The following is a 14,719-nucleotide window of genomic DNA, read 5'->3' on the forward strand; positions in this document are numbered from 1 at the left end:
GGGCTTGTTTATGTGCACATGTATGCATCCGTGCATGTTTCCATATGTTTTTATTTATTCAATTCTTTACACATATATATTAGGGTGTGTGAAATGAGTGTGTTCCCATCAGAGGAAGCTCTCAAGAATCCCCCCCGGGGCCTTTCAGACATCTGGTTGCGGATGGACAGCTTATATCTCCCAGTAATATGTCCAGTTAAGCCCCTGGGAGCCGCCGCCGCCGTGCACATCATTACAGCCCTCCGACGGCTTTGCTCGGAACTTCGCTGAAACCCTATCGTTTGGTTTAGAGGGGTACAAATATGCTGTATATCCTTTCTATACTACTTCCTCCGCCGGTCCGTCTCCCATCTGTTGCAGATTAGTCTTCCGTGTGTGTTTAGAGAGCTGAGCCCCGTCGCCGAGCGGGACAGATAGTAAACCCAGAAGGTTTTAGTCAGAACTGTCAGGTAGGTCTGACTTAACAGAGAGGCCAACTGAGGATATGGCTGGCTGAGAGGAACGACAAGGGGGGAGAGAGAGAGAGAGAGAGAGACAGCGAAGAGGGTGAGACAGGCTCCGAAATTACACAGCGAACGGTTTGTCTGTTTACCCGTGAACCTCAGGCCCGCTACTCGAGGGTCAGTGTGGAATGCCAACAGCGGCTGCGTGGCCAAATTCAACCACAGTCCCTGAGAGAGGACGGGATGGTGTAGGGAGGGCAAACACCCCGCAAAATGGCCAGTCACGCCACTTTTTCCTGTGACACTGAGTTTATTAAAGCGCAGGGCTCAAAGCGACTTTCATAAAACACATACACTCGATATCTGTCGCCCTCGTGGCATCCAAACCCGCTCGCCAAAATGTAACCGTGCGGAGCTAAGCTGATCACTCAGCATGTTTTGTTATCTTTCTATCGCTGGCTTCAGTAACCCATATAAAGCCAAACAAAAAAAAGCGCCTTGGGAATCCTGCTATTGGAGCTGAAGGCTATATGGTTTCACACACACACCCTTTCTCCGACACTATGCAGCCTTGAGAACGGTGCCAGCCTCATCCATGTAGGCCAAACTGCAGCCCGAGTGTGACAAAGTGCCTGGGGCCGCAAACCTGCCGTTCCCAGCTCTTGTTGTGTTTCCAATACTAAATTATGGGAAAGTGAGGGCGCTGGTTGTGTAATACACAGCCGGTTTATATATATGTGTGTGTGTGTGTGTGTATGAGTGTGTTTGTCTGTTCCGCTTGACTGATGCGCCATCCCTTCAGGGTCCTGTCATTAAGCCTCTGTGTACACAACCCCAATCCCTGGCCTACATCTATCTCTTATGCAAAACTCATGTGGGATTCACACACACACACCTACACACACATAAACAGCTTTCACATACTAAATGTGATGCAATGCTGCAGCTCGTCTTGCATGATATGTCATCAGATGTAGCTTTTTTTTTTACGTTTGCCTCTCTGTTTAGTTTTTTTATGGATTTGTTTTTCATAAGCAATGCTTCCATCTTAGTTTGAGTGGCACCGCTCATTAAAGGGGGCTGACTTTTCGGTTTATTTTGGCTGAACCGTGTGACACGCTGTAAATCAGTCAGATGGATACCTACAGTAGATTGATAGAGGGTGCAGTAATAACAATGCTGCATCGTTCTCAGTTCGCGGGAAGCCAGTAAGAAATAATAAACAAGTTTATTTCTGATGAAGTGCAGCTGGAGTGTTTCACTTTTGTTTTCCTGTTAACAAGAAAAAGAAACCGGTTTCTTATCTTCTATTGTAGCCTGTCGGCCAAACATCTGTGGCATAATAACAGTTTGTTCGTGAGAATATTTCACTGGAATAGTAGAAAGGTGCCAAATAAAAGTATAGCTTTTCCTGAAAAAGATTATTATGATTGTTAATTAATCATTTAAATTTTTTTTGGCAAGTCCAAAATTGATGTTTTGTTTATCTCTGATGTCTGACGTTTGGTTCCCGCTTCTAACAAGGCTTGTGAGACAAAAGTAACATGATATTGGTATCACGTGGTATCTCTGTGTGTCGTCAATTAGTGTGGAAAAACAGGGTTAAATGGCTGAGATTGACAGTAAGTAACTTGTGTTGTGTAGTAAATGCAATGGAACGGGGGAGGAGGAATACGACATCTAGTGGCTGAATGTTATCAATAGCACCTTTAATGTATTACAGTTTGTTGGCCTTACATCAGCGCTCCAATCATGAACCCTTTGCTTTTATTAGCATTCAAGTGGAGCAACGCTGCAGTGATGCGTACATTTTTCCTGTCAACACGAACAAGACAATCTGGTTCTTGCCATATTTCATTTCAATCATCAGTCCATCGCTCACCGCTGTTCCTGTTATAAATATCTGCCTGTTCTTTATCTTCTCTACTTTGTATGGGAGGCAATGTGATCGCAGCGGCCTGGGATTTATTAAGATGTTTCAAACACACACACACACACACACACACTCACTCCTTTCACAGTGGTGGTAACAGTGACCTCTGGATTTAGTTAAAGGAGGAATGCATCACTTAACAATATCAAATTAGTGTTGGATGGGATGCACAAGACATGAAGCAAGTCTTTCAGACAAACACCCCCGCTGAACTATCATGACAGTAGGTTCCTATTGTTTCCTAATAGGTATTACAGTTTTATGATGGTGTTTTGCACTTACTGTATATTCCAGTTCCTCACTGAAGTGGTAAGAGTGTGTGAAAGCCTCCTATTATTTCATGCAAATTCCTGGTATTATAAAGGATCGCCACACTGTGGTCAGTTGAGAATGATTCTGTTTAACGTAGCTGCATTTTAACTACATCTATCTTCAAATGCATGGGACAGAAATATAAACACAGTACTAAGAACACTGTGGACATACTGCTCTGAAAGTGTACCAAATATGTATGCAGTGCAGTAGATATTGCACAATGTAATATGTACCTGTGCATATCTTTGCATACCTTAGTTACCATTATTTTGAAAAGCAGAGAAATGTATTTCATCATCTATTATCAGTTGTTTTTCCACAGTGGATATACTCTATACCCCAGTTGCCAAGTATCCAAGAGGATACTTTGGCTTGGCAAAGCACTTTTAGCCTACAGGGACCATCTAGGACTTGCATGCAGTCAGATTCAGGTAATGACTCGTATTAAGCTGTTTAAGTGAGGTCGACTCAGCCAAATCAGTGATAATAATGAATAAGTTACCTCTAGACATGAACGGGGGAAGCCTTTATACTGTTTTTTCCAACCCTATTTAGCCCTGAAATGGCATAATTCCTCAACATACTCTAATCAGCCTGCGAGCAGTGAAGGGATTTAAAGAAAATCCACTCAAACGTCACAATAATTGGCTACATATGCAGGGATATAGGCAGAACCGAAAGCACAATAAAGATTGACAGATACACATGTAAGGCCGAACAGTAGCCGCATTGAAGCAGGGATTATTTTCATTTTGCAAAGATTTAATTAAAAAATGCGATGCCTACTATTTTGGAAGAGAACAAACAGAACATTTAATAGCATCTGTTGGATGCACGCTGGCGACTCAAGTCGGCTCTAGTTTACAACCCCGGAGCAGATCGCTTTATTGATCTTATGAGAAATCACAATCACGAGGAGGTCACTTGTAAAAGAAGGGTAAGAAAGAAGAAAAACAAGACCAAGGCTGCATTGACACCAGATCCGGCAGTGCGTCAAAAACGCAAGTCTTCCCATTCATTTTGAATGGGGGTAGTTTGTTTGGGCTGCAGCCAGCGGCTGAGGTTGTGATGTCCGCAGCGGTTGCCAAAACAAATGCAGCGACCTGTGGCGGAAATGTAGAAACAGTGTCCACTTATGGAGAAACGCAGCCCAACGTCACACTGCGGTGGCCAATCATGTAACCAGCAATCCAGAGCTGTATAACCCAGCCATGACGGAACAAAAGACGTTAATCGTTACAGTTAATGGGCCATTAATGCGACTCTCACTCACCAACGCACAACCCTGCGGCGAATCACCGCAACGCCTGATCCGGTGTGAATGCAGCCTAAGATTCTACAGCCATTCTATGAAGTTGTAATACTAACATCGGCATGCTAACATGCACACAATGACAATGTTAACATGTTGATGTTAAGTAGGCATAATCACCATTGTAGTTTAGCGCTTTACCCTGTTAACATTTCCCAATTAGCACGAAACAGAAAGTCCAGCTGAGGCTCATATGAATGTCATTCGTTTTGCAGGTATTTGATCAAATATTGGGAAAATTCAAATTTTGACCTGATGGTGTTAGAAGGAAAGTTAGAAGCTCACCAAAGTCCTTGCATATATTCATGAGTGATAAGAGGAATGTCAGTACCAAATTCTGTGGCAATCCATCCAATAGTTGTTGAGATATTTTAGCGTGGGCCAAAGTGGTGGATCGACCCAACTTACCATCCCCAAAAATAGATCAACATCAAAACTGTCCACTCTGCATTTTACTTGTAAATGGTTTCAGTAGAGTTCTGAACAAGAACAATCTTAACAGAAGCTTCCCAAACCAATCCCTACCTAAGCTCCCATCACAGGTACTTGACAATTTCCTGCATTTTACAACACTTTTATTGCTGCCCCCATTGTCCCTAGAGGTGTGCAGGTAACACCCTGCAGTGGTTAACAAATCTCAGCAGAGGGTTTTATGACCAGAAACTTAAATCACACTCGGCCCCGGGAGTGTCAGGGAATATTAACACCGAACTGGCGAGATTGCTGAGCGGCACTCCGCCGGACCTGATATGCAGCAGCGAGTCGAGCTGGAGGGGCCTTGTTAGCGCGGGCCAAAGATCCATTTCCTGGTGTGAAAGGCTGCTGAGAGGCGTCTGTCGCCGTGAATGGGGCTGAATGGGGCTGAATGGGGTGTCATAATGGATGTGAATTGAGACGTGGATCCGAGGTCTTTTTGTGGAGCAGATATGTGAGTGAGCTGGTTTGTCAGCCTTTGTGCATATGACCTTTGGAAGTGGGACATTGCTGAGGATACAGATTTCTTTATTTGTAAAGATACTTGTGTAAAGATTGGCATCATGGGTGTTGGTGTCACAACAATTGAGTCCATATGACACAGGGCCATAGAGAGGACTACAAATTTTAAATATATTTAGCTCATATACAGTCACAGAGGACATTCTTCCTTAGAAAGAAGTTTCAATTCAGAGATTGAAATGCCCCCATTGTGATTTTGTTTGTTTGGGCTTGTCAGCTTTGGTTCAGCAATGTTACTTGGTGTGTCAAGATTTTCCTTGCAACTAACCATTATCCAATTTGAACAGTTCACACGGTCTCTTCTCTCTTTATGACAACAGGCTTTTCAGGCATTCAAGTGTGGCCGTTGAGAAGAGCCATAAATAAACATTTTTGCCTTTAGATTAGTGGGACGACTTTTCGTCACCTCAAGAATACACTTGCCTTTTTCAAGGTGGGGAGACAGGTAACACCACTGTTTTTTATTCCCACAAATTATATTTAATTGCTGATAATTTATAACTCCACCATGCCGTCCTCTCCACACCCTTACATTTAACACAATTACACGAACATGGCATAGCCCTGAAAGTTGCCATTGAACGTGATAATTGGGCTGCACCAAGCCTTTGCTGGTTTTAATCCCATGTGGGAGAGCTGTTTGCACAATCTTGTATATTTCATCACTTTACGCTACTTTAACATCAGGAATGGCCTCCGTGCTCTGTTTGACTTTTATGACGAACTGTCCAGCAACAAGTTGAGACACGTCACCGCTGTCCTTGTTGATTTCCGTTTTGAACAACCAAAGGGACGTCACCCCTGATATTTGCATTCTAAGGGATCAGTTAAACCCCCTTCTTGCCTCCTGGGGATGAAACACAGCAGTGGCAGTATAGAGTCCAGGTGTGAAGGACTGTTATAAATGAAAATGCAGAATGTCTGCTTAACATAATAAAAGGTTAAGAGAAAGGCCAAATTACCAGTTGAGCTCTGTTCCAATAGATAGGTGAAATGTGCAGCCAGAAGGAGTGAGTAAGCGTGCCGGGTATGAGAGTGTGTAGTCTTGACTTTGTCTTGGATTTCAAGTGTAGAAAAAGCCACTAGATCTTTGTCTGAAGTGCAGTCCAAAAGCTTTTTGCCAAAGAAAGAAAACTCTGCTCAGAAAGTCCTTTGAGAGACTTGATCGAAAGCTTTCTTCTGACTCAAGGTTTGGCCAATATTTTTGTCCGATAATGGCCGTTTCCCTGTCCTAGAATTGTTGTGGGTGGATCTATCCATTTTACAACATTTAAAAGGTAACATTTAAAGCAGTTTTAGCTGTTGGTGAAACTGCATTTGTGCACATTCACTACTTCCAAATACGTTTGTATTTGGAAGCGCCGGAGTCAAAGGTCACTGTATAAACCCTCCATTTGTTAGTTCCTGCTCATCAGCGTTGGGCATGTGAATGAGACCATCCATTCAGCACATGTCCGCTGGCTTTGCAAAGTGCTGATACATGACGCCTTTGCCTTATAATGGCCCATTAAAATCCTCAGTTTGTATTGTGAAGGAAGGGACAGAAGGTCTGCAGTTGTGATCTTGAATGAATCCGCAAATAAGGAATAAAGTCAAAGACCTCTTTCCATAATGTTCCTTGGCTGTAAAAGATAAACAAACTGACACCTTCTGACTTCATTTTAAAGAACTTCAACTTTCTGCACCGTCTCCTCACAGAGAGGAAACAGAGGAGACGGCAAGGTCAACTGTCCTCTTGTCTTTTCTAAAGCACCATGGGTCTTTGGCCACAAGCCCAGGCCCAGTCTGAAGGGCTGATATGTGCCTATTGTGTGGGATAAAGCCACTCATCCTCTGACCTGTCCTCTGTTCACGCTCACCCGCTCATTGTGTCTTTTCATTATCTGAATTAAGTACTTGTCTGTCGCAAAAAATAGATCTTTTTCCTCTCTACCCTGTCTCCGTATGCAATGCATATCCAGATAAATATCTCAGGAAACTCAACGCACATCTCTCGGAGGGTTTACACACAAAGTGGCTCTCGCAGAGCGGCGCCAAGACCCCTGGAAAACTTGAGAGCTTTTTCTGAAAGGTTTACCCTCCGACTGGACTGCCAAGCTCTCTTCTCTCCTCTCACTCAATTTCAAATGTGTGTTGGCGTGCCAGGAAAAGACGGCCGCGTTGGCGAGGCACATAGACGATCCGAATCTCTACGCACAAGGAGAATCTCTCGCTCTGTCTCACTCTTCTAAGCCGGTTGGAGCCATTTCTCATTTGTAACAGGTATTTTGGCATGTGACAAACAGCTCCGTTGCCCTCTCCTGCAAGTCACTTTTGTGGGGTTGTCAAGGGAGAGGGTGCCTTTGTCTGCCGGACAATAAGGGTAAACTCATTTGTCATTTTAGGCCCTTTAAATGAGCTGCTTTTTAGCCTTTCACAATGACGGATGGTGCAGAGCTTGTCCAAATAAATTACAACAAACTTCCCCAGGCGTATCACGTGAATTGTTTGTATTTTGTCCTCTGTACTGTTTTTGAGCAACATTTCACATCTTATAATTTAGTAATGCAGGTGTCCCCCTTTTTGACACGGTGTCTCATTTTGGAACAAAACTCTTCACTTCTAGTTCTGCCTGGATTGTCGGGAGCTTCCTGACGCGAAGTGCTCTTTGATAATAACGTCATTGTGATTGGCTGAAGTGAGAGATGAGGACAGGGGACCCCTCTTCTCTCACACATTCACATCTCCAAAATAGGAAAGGGGGCGTTGGTGGTGGTACCAGTGGACGGGGTGAGCAGACAGATCCCCAGCGTGAGAATTTCCTGAGATGGATGAGGCCGACTGGGGAGGAAGCACAGTCAATATTTAACCAGGAAAACTACAAGAAGACGTGAGGGGTTTAATTTTGGAAAGAGAAATCATTAGCTAAACTAAATCGGGGTGAGCAGTTTGTCATGGCGTTAATATGTTGGCAAACGAAGTGGTTAAAGTGGTTATAATCGATATTTTTTATATTGACAATGGATCAAATAGCTATTTGTATGTGAAAGAGGTTGTTCGAAGCTATGACCCAGCACAGAATTATCCTCCACCTCAGCTTTATGGAGGCTCGTAGCGTCTTTCAGCTCATTGTTTTGGTTTTCTGGCCTGCAACTATTGTTTGGTTCACTCTCACTGTTCTTATGAGCATAATTTTTGGTCACAGCAGGAAGCCATTTTTTGTGAAAAAGCACTAAAATCCCACTATTGGCTACGATAGATTGTATATAAGAAGTGGACGTAGTCACCGTGACGTCAACCATTGGTTTGTGGACTGCTGTTTTGAAGCCTCGAGTTCAGCATTTTAGCCATCGCCATCTTGGCTTTTTGCAACCAGAGGAGTTGCCCCAATGCTGGCTATTAGATAGAATGCAAGTTTAAGGCACTTCAGCATTGGCTTCACTTCTCAGACCCGGAGTTAACTAACGTCCTTTTAAAAGGTACCATAATTTGCTTCAGCTTATTAGCCATTTTCTAAAAACAAGGCTTTATTTTCATCAAATTGCATTTATGATCAAACCCTTAACTGATTTAGCTCAGATTTGTGCACAAATGATCAATTTCGTCATTGAGCTAATGGAGCAGCTGGGCCGAGAACACTAACAGCATTAACCGCCGTGTGATCTGATCAACAGCAGAGTAGAAATGAATGTGACATTATTAGAGCAAATGACATGAGACGCCACGAGACTTGATGACGCCAGGAAGCATTTAATGACAGCAGGGTGTGCAGTCACTTGCATTATAAATAGACATTGTGTCTCGGAGGGAAGTAATGAGCAGTGAAACTGGTGATTGTGATGCAAATTACCACAAATACATATATTTAAAAAAAAAAAAAAAGAATGCAAACTCAGTTTTCTGAGTAAAAAGCAGAGTTTGAAATTGACTTTGGGATTATTCACCTACACTACTTTCTTATAGTTGTCTGACTTGTAGAACAAACATATTTTAGAAAGAAAACGACAAAGAGAGAAAGAGTGTGAGAGTAGAGTGGTCATGTCATCTGGCTCTCAGGAATCCTGCGGCCGAGTTGGGGGGCTGGGTGGAGGGCTTGATGTCACTCTGGTGGAGGAGGAAGGGGGTGTAGAGATAGGTGGGGTGTTGACTCTGAAGTGTGTGTGTGTGTGTGTGTGATTGAAGTGCGGTGGCAGGCGATTTGCTCTGGAGGGGAGGAATGAAGGAGGGGCCGACAAGGCTTTGGCTGCCCCACTAGCACACACATCCACTCACTCCCACACACTCACAGGGATCAGAGACACTCCAGATAGAGACGTCACCTCTCTGCCCTCCTCATTTGCTCTTTGGACCTCAACAATTTTTTTGGAATCACTTTAAATGAGCTGTGCGGAGTGAAGTGAAAGTTGTGTCTTCTCAGACTTCCCCCCTCAAAGCTGACGTTGCCTTTAAAAAAAAAAAAAAAAAAGCCTGAGCCGTTGGGGGAATACTTCCTGGCTGATCTGGATCTGATTAGGAGCGTGGATCCGTTGAGCTTGATGCTGCTGCAGACATGTAGCCAGAGAGCGGGAGCAACTGTGTAACCAGAGGGCGGATTGTGGACGTGAATGAGAGCTTTATGCGAAAAGTGGAAAGAGAGATGCTTTTTCTGGAGGTAAGAGGAAAATAGATGAGCTGAAACTTAAAGGGATTTTTGTTGAATGAATGAAATGCACTTTTGCAGCTCTGCATGTGGAAAATACTTGCACCTTTAAGTTGCCACCATTGCTTAGATGTGTTGATGAGGAGGCATGCAATGGATTGTGGGAGATTTCTTTGGTTTTTAAGTGTTGAAAGCTTGATCCAGCACGTGTGTATTTGTGATATAGCATGTCTTAGTGTATAGACAGTCCTCGTGTGTCTGTGCAGGTGGTCTCACTCCAGCTGTGTTAAGTCTCTCGTGCACCCCCTGACACCCATTTGGCCTTAAAATAACACTCTTCGCCAGTCAAAGAGCGATGACCTCGGCCTTTGAACTCCACAATTTAATGGTTTTCCTAAAGTAAATCCAATGACGTTTAGAAAAATAGACTTTTTTTCTCACTGTTTTGCTTCCAGCAAGTGCTCGGCATCTCCAAAATCTGTCATTTGAATTAAGTAACTAGAGCTGTAACTACTCTACCAGTTTGATATTTTAATAAATATCTCCTCGCTGAGAGAATTTAATCCACTTTGGCACAACTTCTCGGTAAATTAGGATGTATTCCTTTAGTTCGCCCCGGGGTTGTGTTCATTTGAAAATCACACGTGTTTGACTAACTAACTCCTCGGTGAAGAGAGAGCCCCTTTTAAAAGTGTCAGTTAGGCGGGGGGAGGCGCAACACGATTAACCGTTACCCGGCTACATCTGGCCCGTGTTTACACAGACCCAATGTTGTGACTCTTTAAATGCCTTTTTCAAAGAGTTTCCCTTTTTAACCCCCCCACCTTAACCTCCTCCTCCTCCTGTCACGTCTCCACCGCGGCCCCGGGTTCAGAGGAGGAATGGTTGGACATTTTGTTTTTGTTTTTTTCGACAAAGACGGCCATTGTGTTATTGCCAACGGGTGACATGGTGTAATGTGAGTTGCTTGTGTATGTTGGCTCAGGAATCCGCAGTCACCTTTTTTCCCCGTAACTTGTGGGATGAGAGGAAGGAGAAGTGAAGGGCAGAGGAGGACAGAGACCAGGATACCAAACTAGAGTATAGGGCTGGGCAATATGACCATATATATTGTCGAAACAATCTAAAAATTATATATCGTATATATTTTTCTATGTCGTTCCTATCGCAATTTCGGTTAGGCCTATATTTATTTCTATTTTCTCGATAATTTCCCTTAAAACTGTTGTGTTCATATGCGATAGAAGATTTTGTCAATATTGCCTAGAGGTGATATATCAGATCTTTTTTGTCATTTTTCAAGCAAAAATACCAAACATTTTCTGGTTTTAGCTTCTCAAAAGAGGTGATTTGCTGCTTTATTTTGTCATATATGAATTAGTAAAATCTAAATCTTAATGATTTTGGACAGATAATTATATGTCACTATGGGCTTTTAGAGATGTTAATGAGGATTTTTTTTTTCAGACTTTTTTTTTGAGAAATCGTAATGAAAATAATTGAATACCAAACATTTAAAAAAAAAAAAACAACAACATCAAGTTAACTTTTTTCTTCATACATAATGAGATATTCTGATGTTCTTTGCATGCCAATATGAACACATTATAATACAATCACTCTAGTCATAGCCAGTTTGTAAAATGTGATGGCGCTCATGTTGTTTAATAACTCTGTGGTGTTGCTGGGTGGACCCATGTGGCTTTGGGTGTCACATGTTGGAACCCTTGCAACAGCCCCCATGTTTCCATTAACAAATATGTCTGTATTTTAGCTGTAAACCAAACCTGCACTCATGTTGTCACCAGAAAAAAACAGAAGCATTAATGGCCCCTTATTCTTAAACTCCAAGCTACACAAATATGTCTTACAAACAGCCGTCGTGCCACTGAGATAGTGGCTCCAAAAAAAGTACTTCATTTAATTACAGAACTTTCTGGTCTGAACTAGGCGAGATAAAGCAGAACAGGTCAAGAAAAGCTTCTGGGTGATAACATTATCTATCCTACCATAAAACCTGATAGATTAGTCACTGAAGAACAAAGCAACAGTCAAATACCGCTTTTGTTCTGTGATAAGAGCTGTGGTTAGACTTTCAACAGCATTTTCTAATCTGTAAATTCAGTGTTTTGAGGCCCTGGGCTTCATTCAACTGTATGCTAATTGAGGGAGTGCTAATATTTCCCCAGTCTTGTTACTTTTGACTACACGGCTGGGGAGGTGCGGGAGGCCTTGAGGGCGGCACAACAACAGCGTTTGGCTCGTGAGTTCAGTTGCAGCTGACCTGTGACCTTTAGGGGGGGCACAAGCAAGATAATCATTCTTTAGAGGATCAATATCACACATCTTTTAAAAGGAAAAGAAGGAATAGTGATCACAAAGTGCACCAATTTATGATGTAAAGAGGTGTCAAAGTACTTAAACGAACTTTCAATTTTATATTTACATATTTTGTATCTGATAAGGGACTGTACACAAATTATTAGGAGGGAGGTGGGAAAGGTCAGAAAAGGGGAGGGGTATGTATTTATTATTTCTTGCTAAAGGAAGGTTCGTTTGATTTATTTGGGAGGCCAGGGGAGGGTCTTTGATTTTTCCTTCCCCCAGATTTATATTTTATTTCACCATTTTCTTGCAAGACTTATTGTAATTTATAATTTAACAGTTACATGTAAATTGATAGATGAAAAACATGCATGTGCGCCTATCGCTTATTCATTGACAGAGGTAATATTTGATTTATTTATAGCTCTTGTTTCAAAAGTAGAAAAGCTGGTAAACAAGGCGCACCATTTGTTACGTTTTTCATAATTTTGGCAATTGCTAATACCACTTTGAATGTATGATTTTGGGCTATGTAAAAGTTGTTGCTCTATTGACATATTGAGCTTTTAATCGGGGTTGAGTATTAAAAAAATATATTAATAACCCTGGGAGGGTCATTCTTTAAAAAAAAAGAAAAACAAATCAAACAAAGTTCAGCCTCCCTCCCCACCCAAATCATTTTCATACAGTCCCTAAGCATCACCTAGCAGAAGCATTGGTCTAACTGAATTTTAATGACTGCTCTAGTCACAGTTAACAGGCATAACGGTTGGTCAATGGAAGCCATCAAGACCTTAACGTCCCCTCGTAGTGCTGCTGTGGCGTTGAACATCAAACCCACGTGAAGTTTTGAGGACCTGTGTGAAGTTTCCGACTGTTTTTCACCCAAACAAGTTTCTATTCTGGTACATATTTGCATGTCAAAGAGGCAGAGTGTAGGCAAATCACAAGTGGCTTTTTCAACACCTAGAGACCAAAGTGCTGTTATCGGGCTGAGGGGGCTCTGAAGAACATAGCTGCTGAGATAAGAGGGCTACTGCTGAAGGCGGGAGACACACAACGACGAGACCGATTAATCCCTATTCATGTAACAACAGTCCAACTGTTATCAGCTTGTAAAGAGGAAGAAAAAAAAAAAAAAAAAAGCTGCTGAAAGTGAATTCATGCTGCAGCAGTCTGAGTGGACACATTGCAGAGTGGTTTAAAGGTTGATTATTTGTCTTTTGGAAGATTTATATCGCCACTTCAGTTGCTGTTTTTTGCATTTTCTTGATGTCCATTTAAGCAATAGGGATTTCCCAGCACATCGTGGTAGACTGTTTACACGTGTTTCACAACCTTCAGTAAGCGCAACAGATGTTTGGTGGGGTAACAGCTGGAAATTTCTGTTGCGTCATGTTAAGTCAAAGCATTTGTTTAAAAGAAATGTACCCCGTGTACCTTTTTTCATTGACACACACCAAATAAATGCACAGATTTGTTGTTAGATAATATGATTTAAAGGGATATACACCCTGTACCTAACAATGTTGCTGTTTTATCTTCATGTGTCTTTAATGCAATGTGACCATACTGGAAAAAGCCTGCAAGGATTTTCCATTATAAATCATCCCTAAGTTTGTCTTAAGTTCCCTTTGAAGGTGGTCACGTAGCATTTTGGGCCCTTTATCAAGAATGATTCTGCAATGAATAAACAAAGGAAGTATGACATACTCCAGTAATGGGATGGAAAATAACATATTCTTGAGTGTGACTCAGGGGGTTGAATTGTGAAAGGATGGTGTGATACGTCGTCCTTTGTTCTCTGTTTTCGAATGAATGTTTTCTCTGCTCTTCTCAGTATTTGTTCAAGCTATTATGTTAAACTCTTATAACGCCGCTGAGAATAAAAAACAATTATCTTGTTGAGAAACATAGAGATTAAAACTAATTGACGAAATGCAGAGGGATTTACAATAAGTGCAATAAGTCTTAGATCAGCAGTATCCCAGCCAGTCAGTGACGAGGTAAAAGCCAGAGCTTTGGGTAGAAGTAAAGTGATTCCTAAATCCTCCTTTTTTTTCATCCACAGCACCCGTGTGTGATGAACCTGGAGCGCAGCGAAAGAGGGGAGCGCCCTTCTCCTCGAGGCCCGGACATGGAGCCTCGTACTGGGGGAAAGATGGGGAAGATCTCCGTGGGCTTCCAGAGGAGCTCCACCTCGGACGACGACTCCGGATGTGCGTTGGAGGAGTATGCGTGGGTGCCACCGGGAGTCAGGCCTGAGCAGGTAGGCTACATTTCCCCCCAAATTACTTAATTTGTCTTATCGGTGGTGGAAGATGAGAGTACAAACCTGTATTCTAGTGCTAACAGCATGGAGGTTTTAGTTCAAACAAGGTTATGTGTGCAGACGTTCTTCTCTCTGTGCTAAACTAGCGGATTAGTATGATGAAGCCCAACATCTGGCTATGGATTTTTTCACTATTCATTATTGCGTATTCAAGATACACAGCACATCTCAGTCAGAAACTGTCTCCAATATGTTCCCATATTTTATTCATATAAATGCACAACGACAAACAACATTTTGTCAAAGTTTCCTTTTCCCCTGTCAGCGGGAATTATCCTAGGCAAACATTAACGTTTCCAGTCCCTCGCTGTCTCTTGTGTGTGGAAAGATTTCACAGTCAGACGCCTGGGACTGGATTGAGATTGACATGTTTGCCCCACAGTGTCACAGAATAAAAGGACGCGCATAGCAGCAGTCATTCTGCACCGATATCCAGCTGCCCTCT

At 42.4% G+C, this 14,719-nt stretch overlaps 1 protein-coding gene across 2 annotated transcripts in view; it reads left to right on the plus strand.

Annotated features, from left to right (window-relative positions):
* prickle1b (prickle homolog 1b) overlaps nt 1-14,719 on the plus strand; it is a 31,027-nt gene that overhangs the window by 7,491 nt on the left and 8,817 nt on the right. The window contains exons 1-2 of one of the 2 annotated variants that reach the window (XM_037760439.1): nt 9,074-9,629; nt 14,014-14,211. In XM_037760439.1, coding sequence (XP_037616367.1) covers nt 9,594-9,629; nt 14,014-14,211 — 234 coding nt within the window. In that variant the 5' untranslated portion in view covers nt 9,074-9,593. Of the gene's footprint in view, nt 1-9,073; nt 9,630-14,013; nt 14,212-14,719 lie in introns of those variants that run through there. The other variant, XM_037760440.1, reaches the window with a different exon arrangement.

The sequence above is a fragment of the Sebastes umbrosus genome, chromosome 23, assembly GCF_015220745.1.
Source record: "Sebastes umbrosus isolate fSebUmb1 chromosome 23, fSebUmb1.pri, whole genome shotgun sequence".
Taxonomy (NCBI): domain Eukaryota; kingdom Metazoa; phylum Chordata; class Actinopteri; order Perciformes; family Sebastidae; genus Sebastes; species Sebastes umbrosus.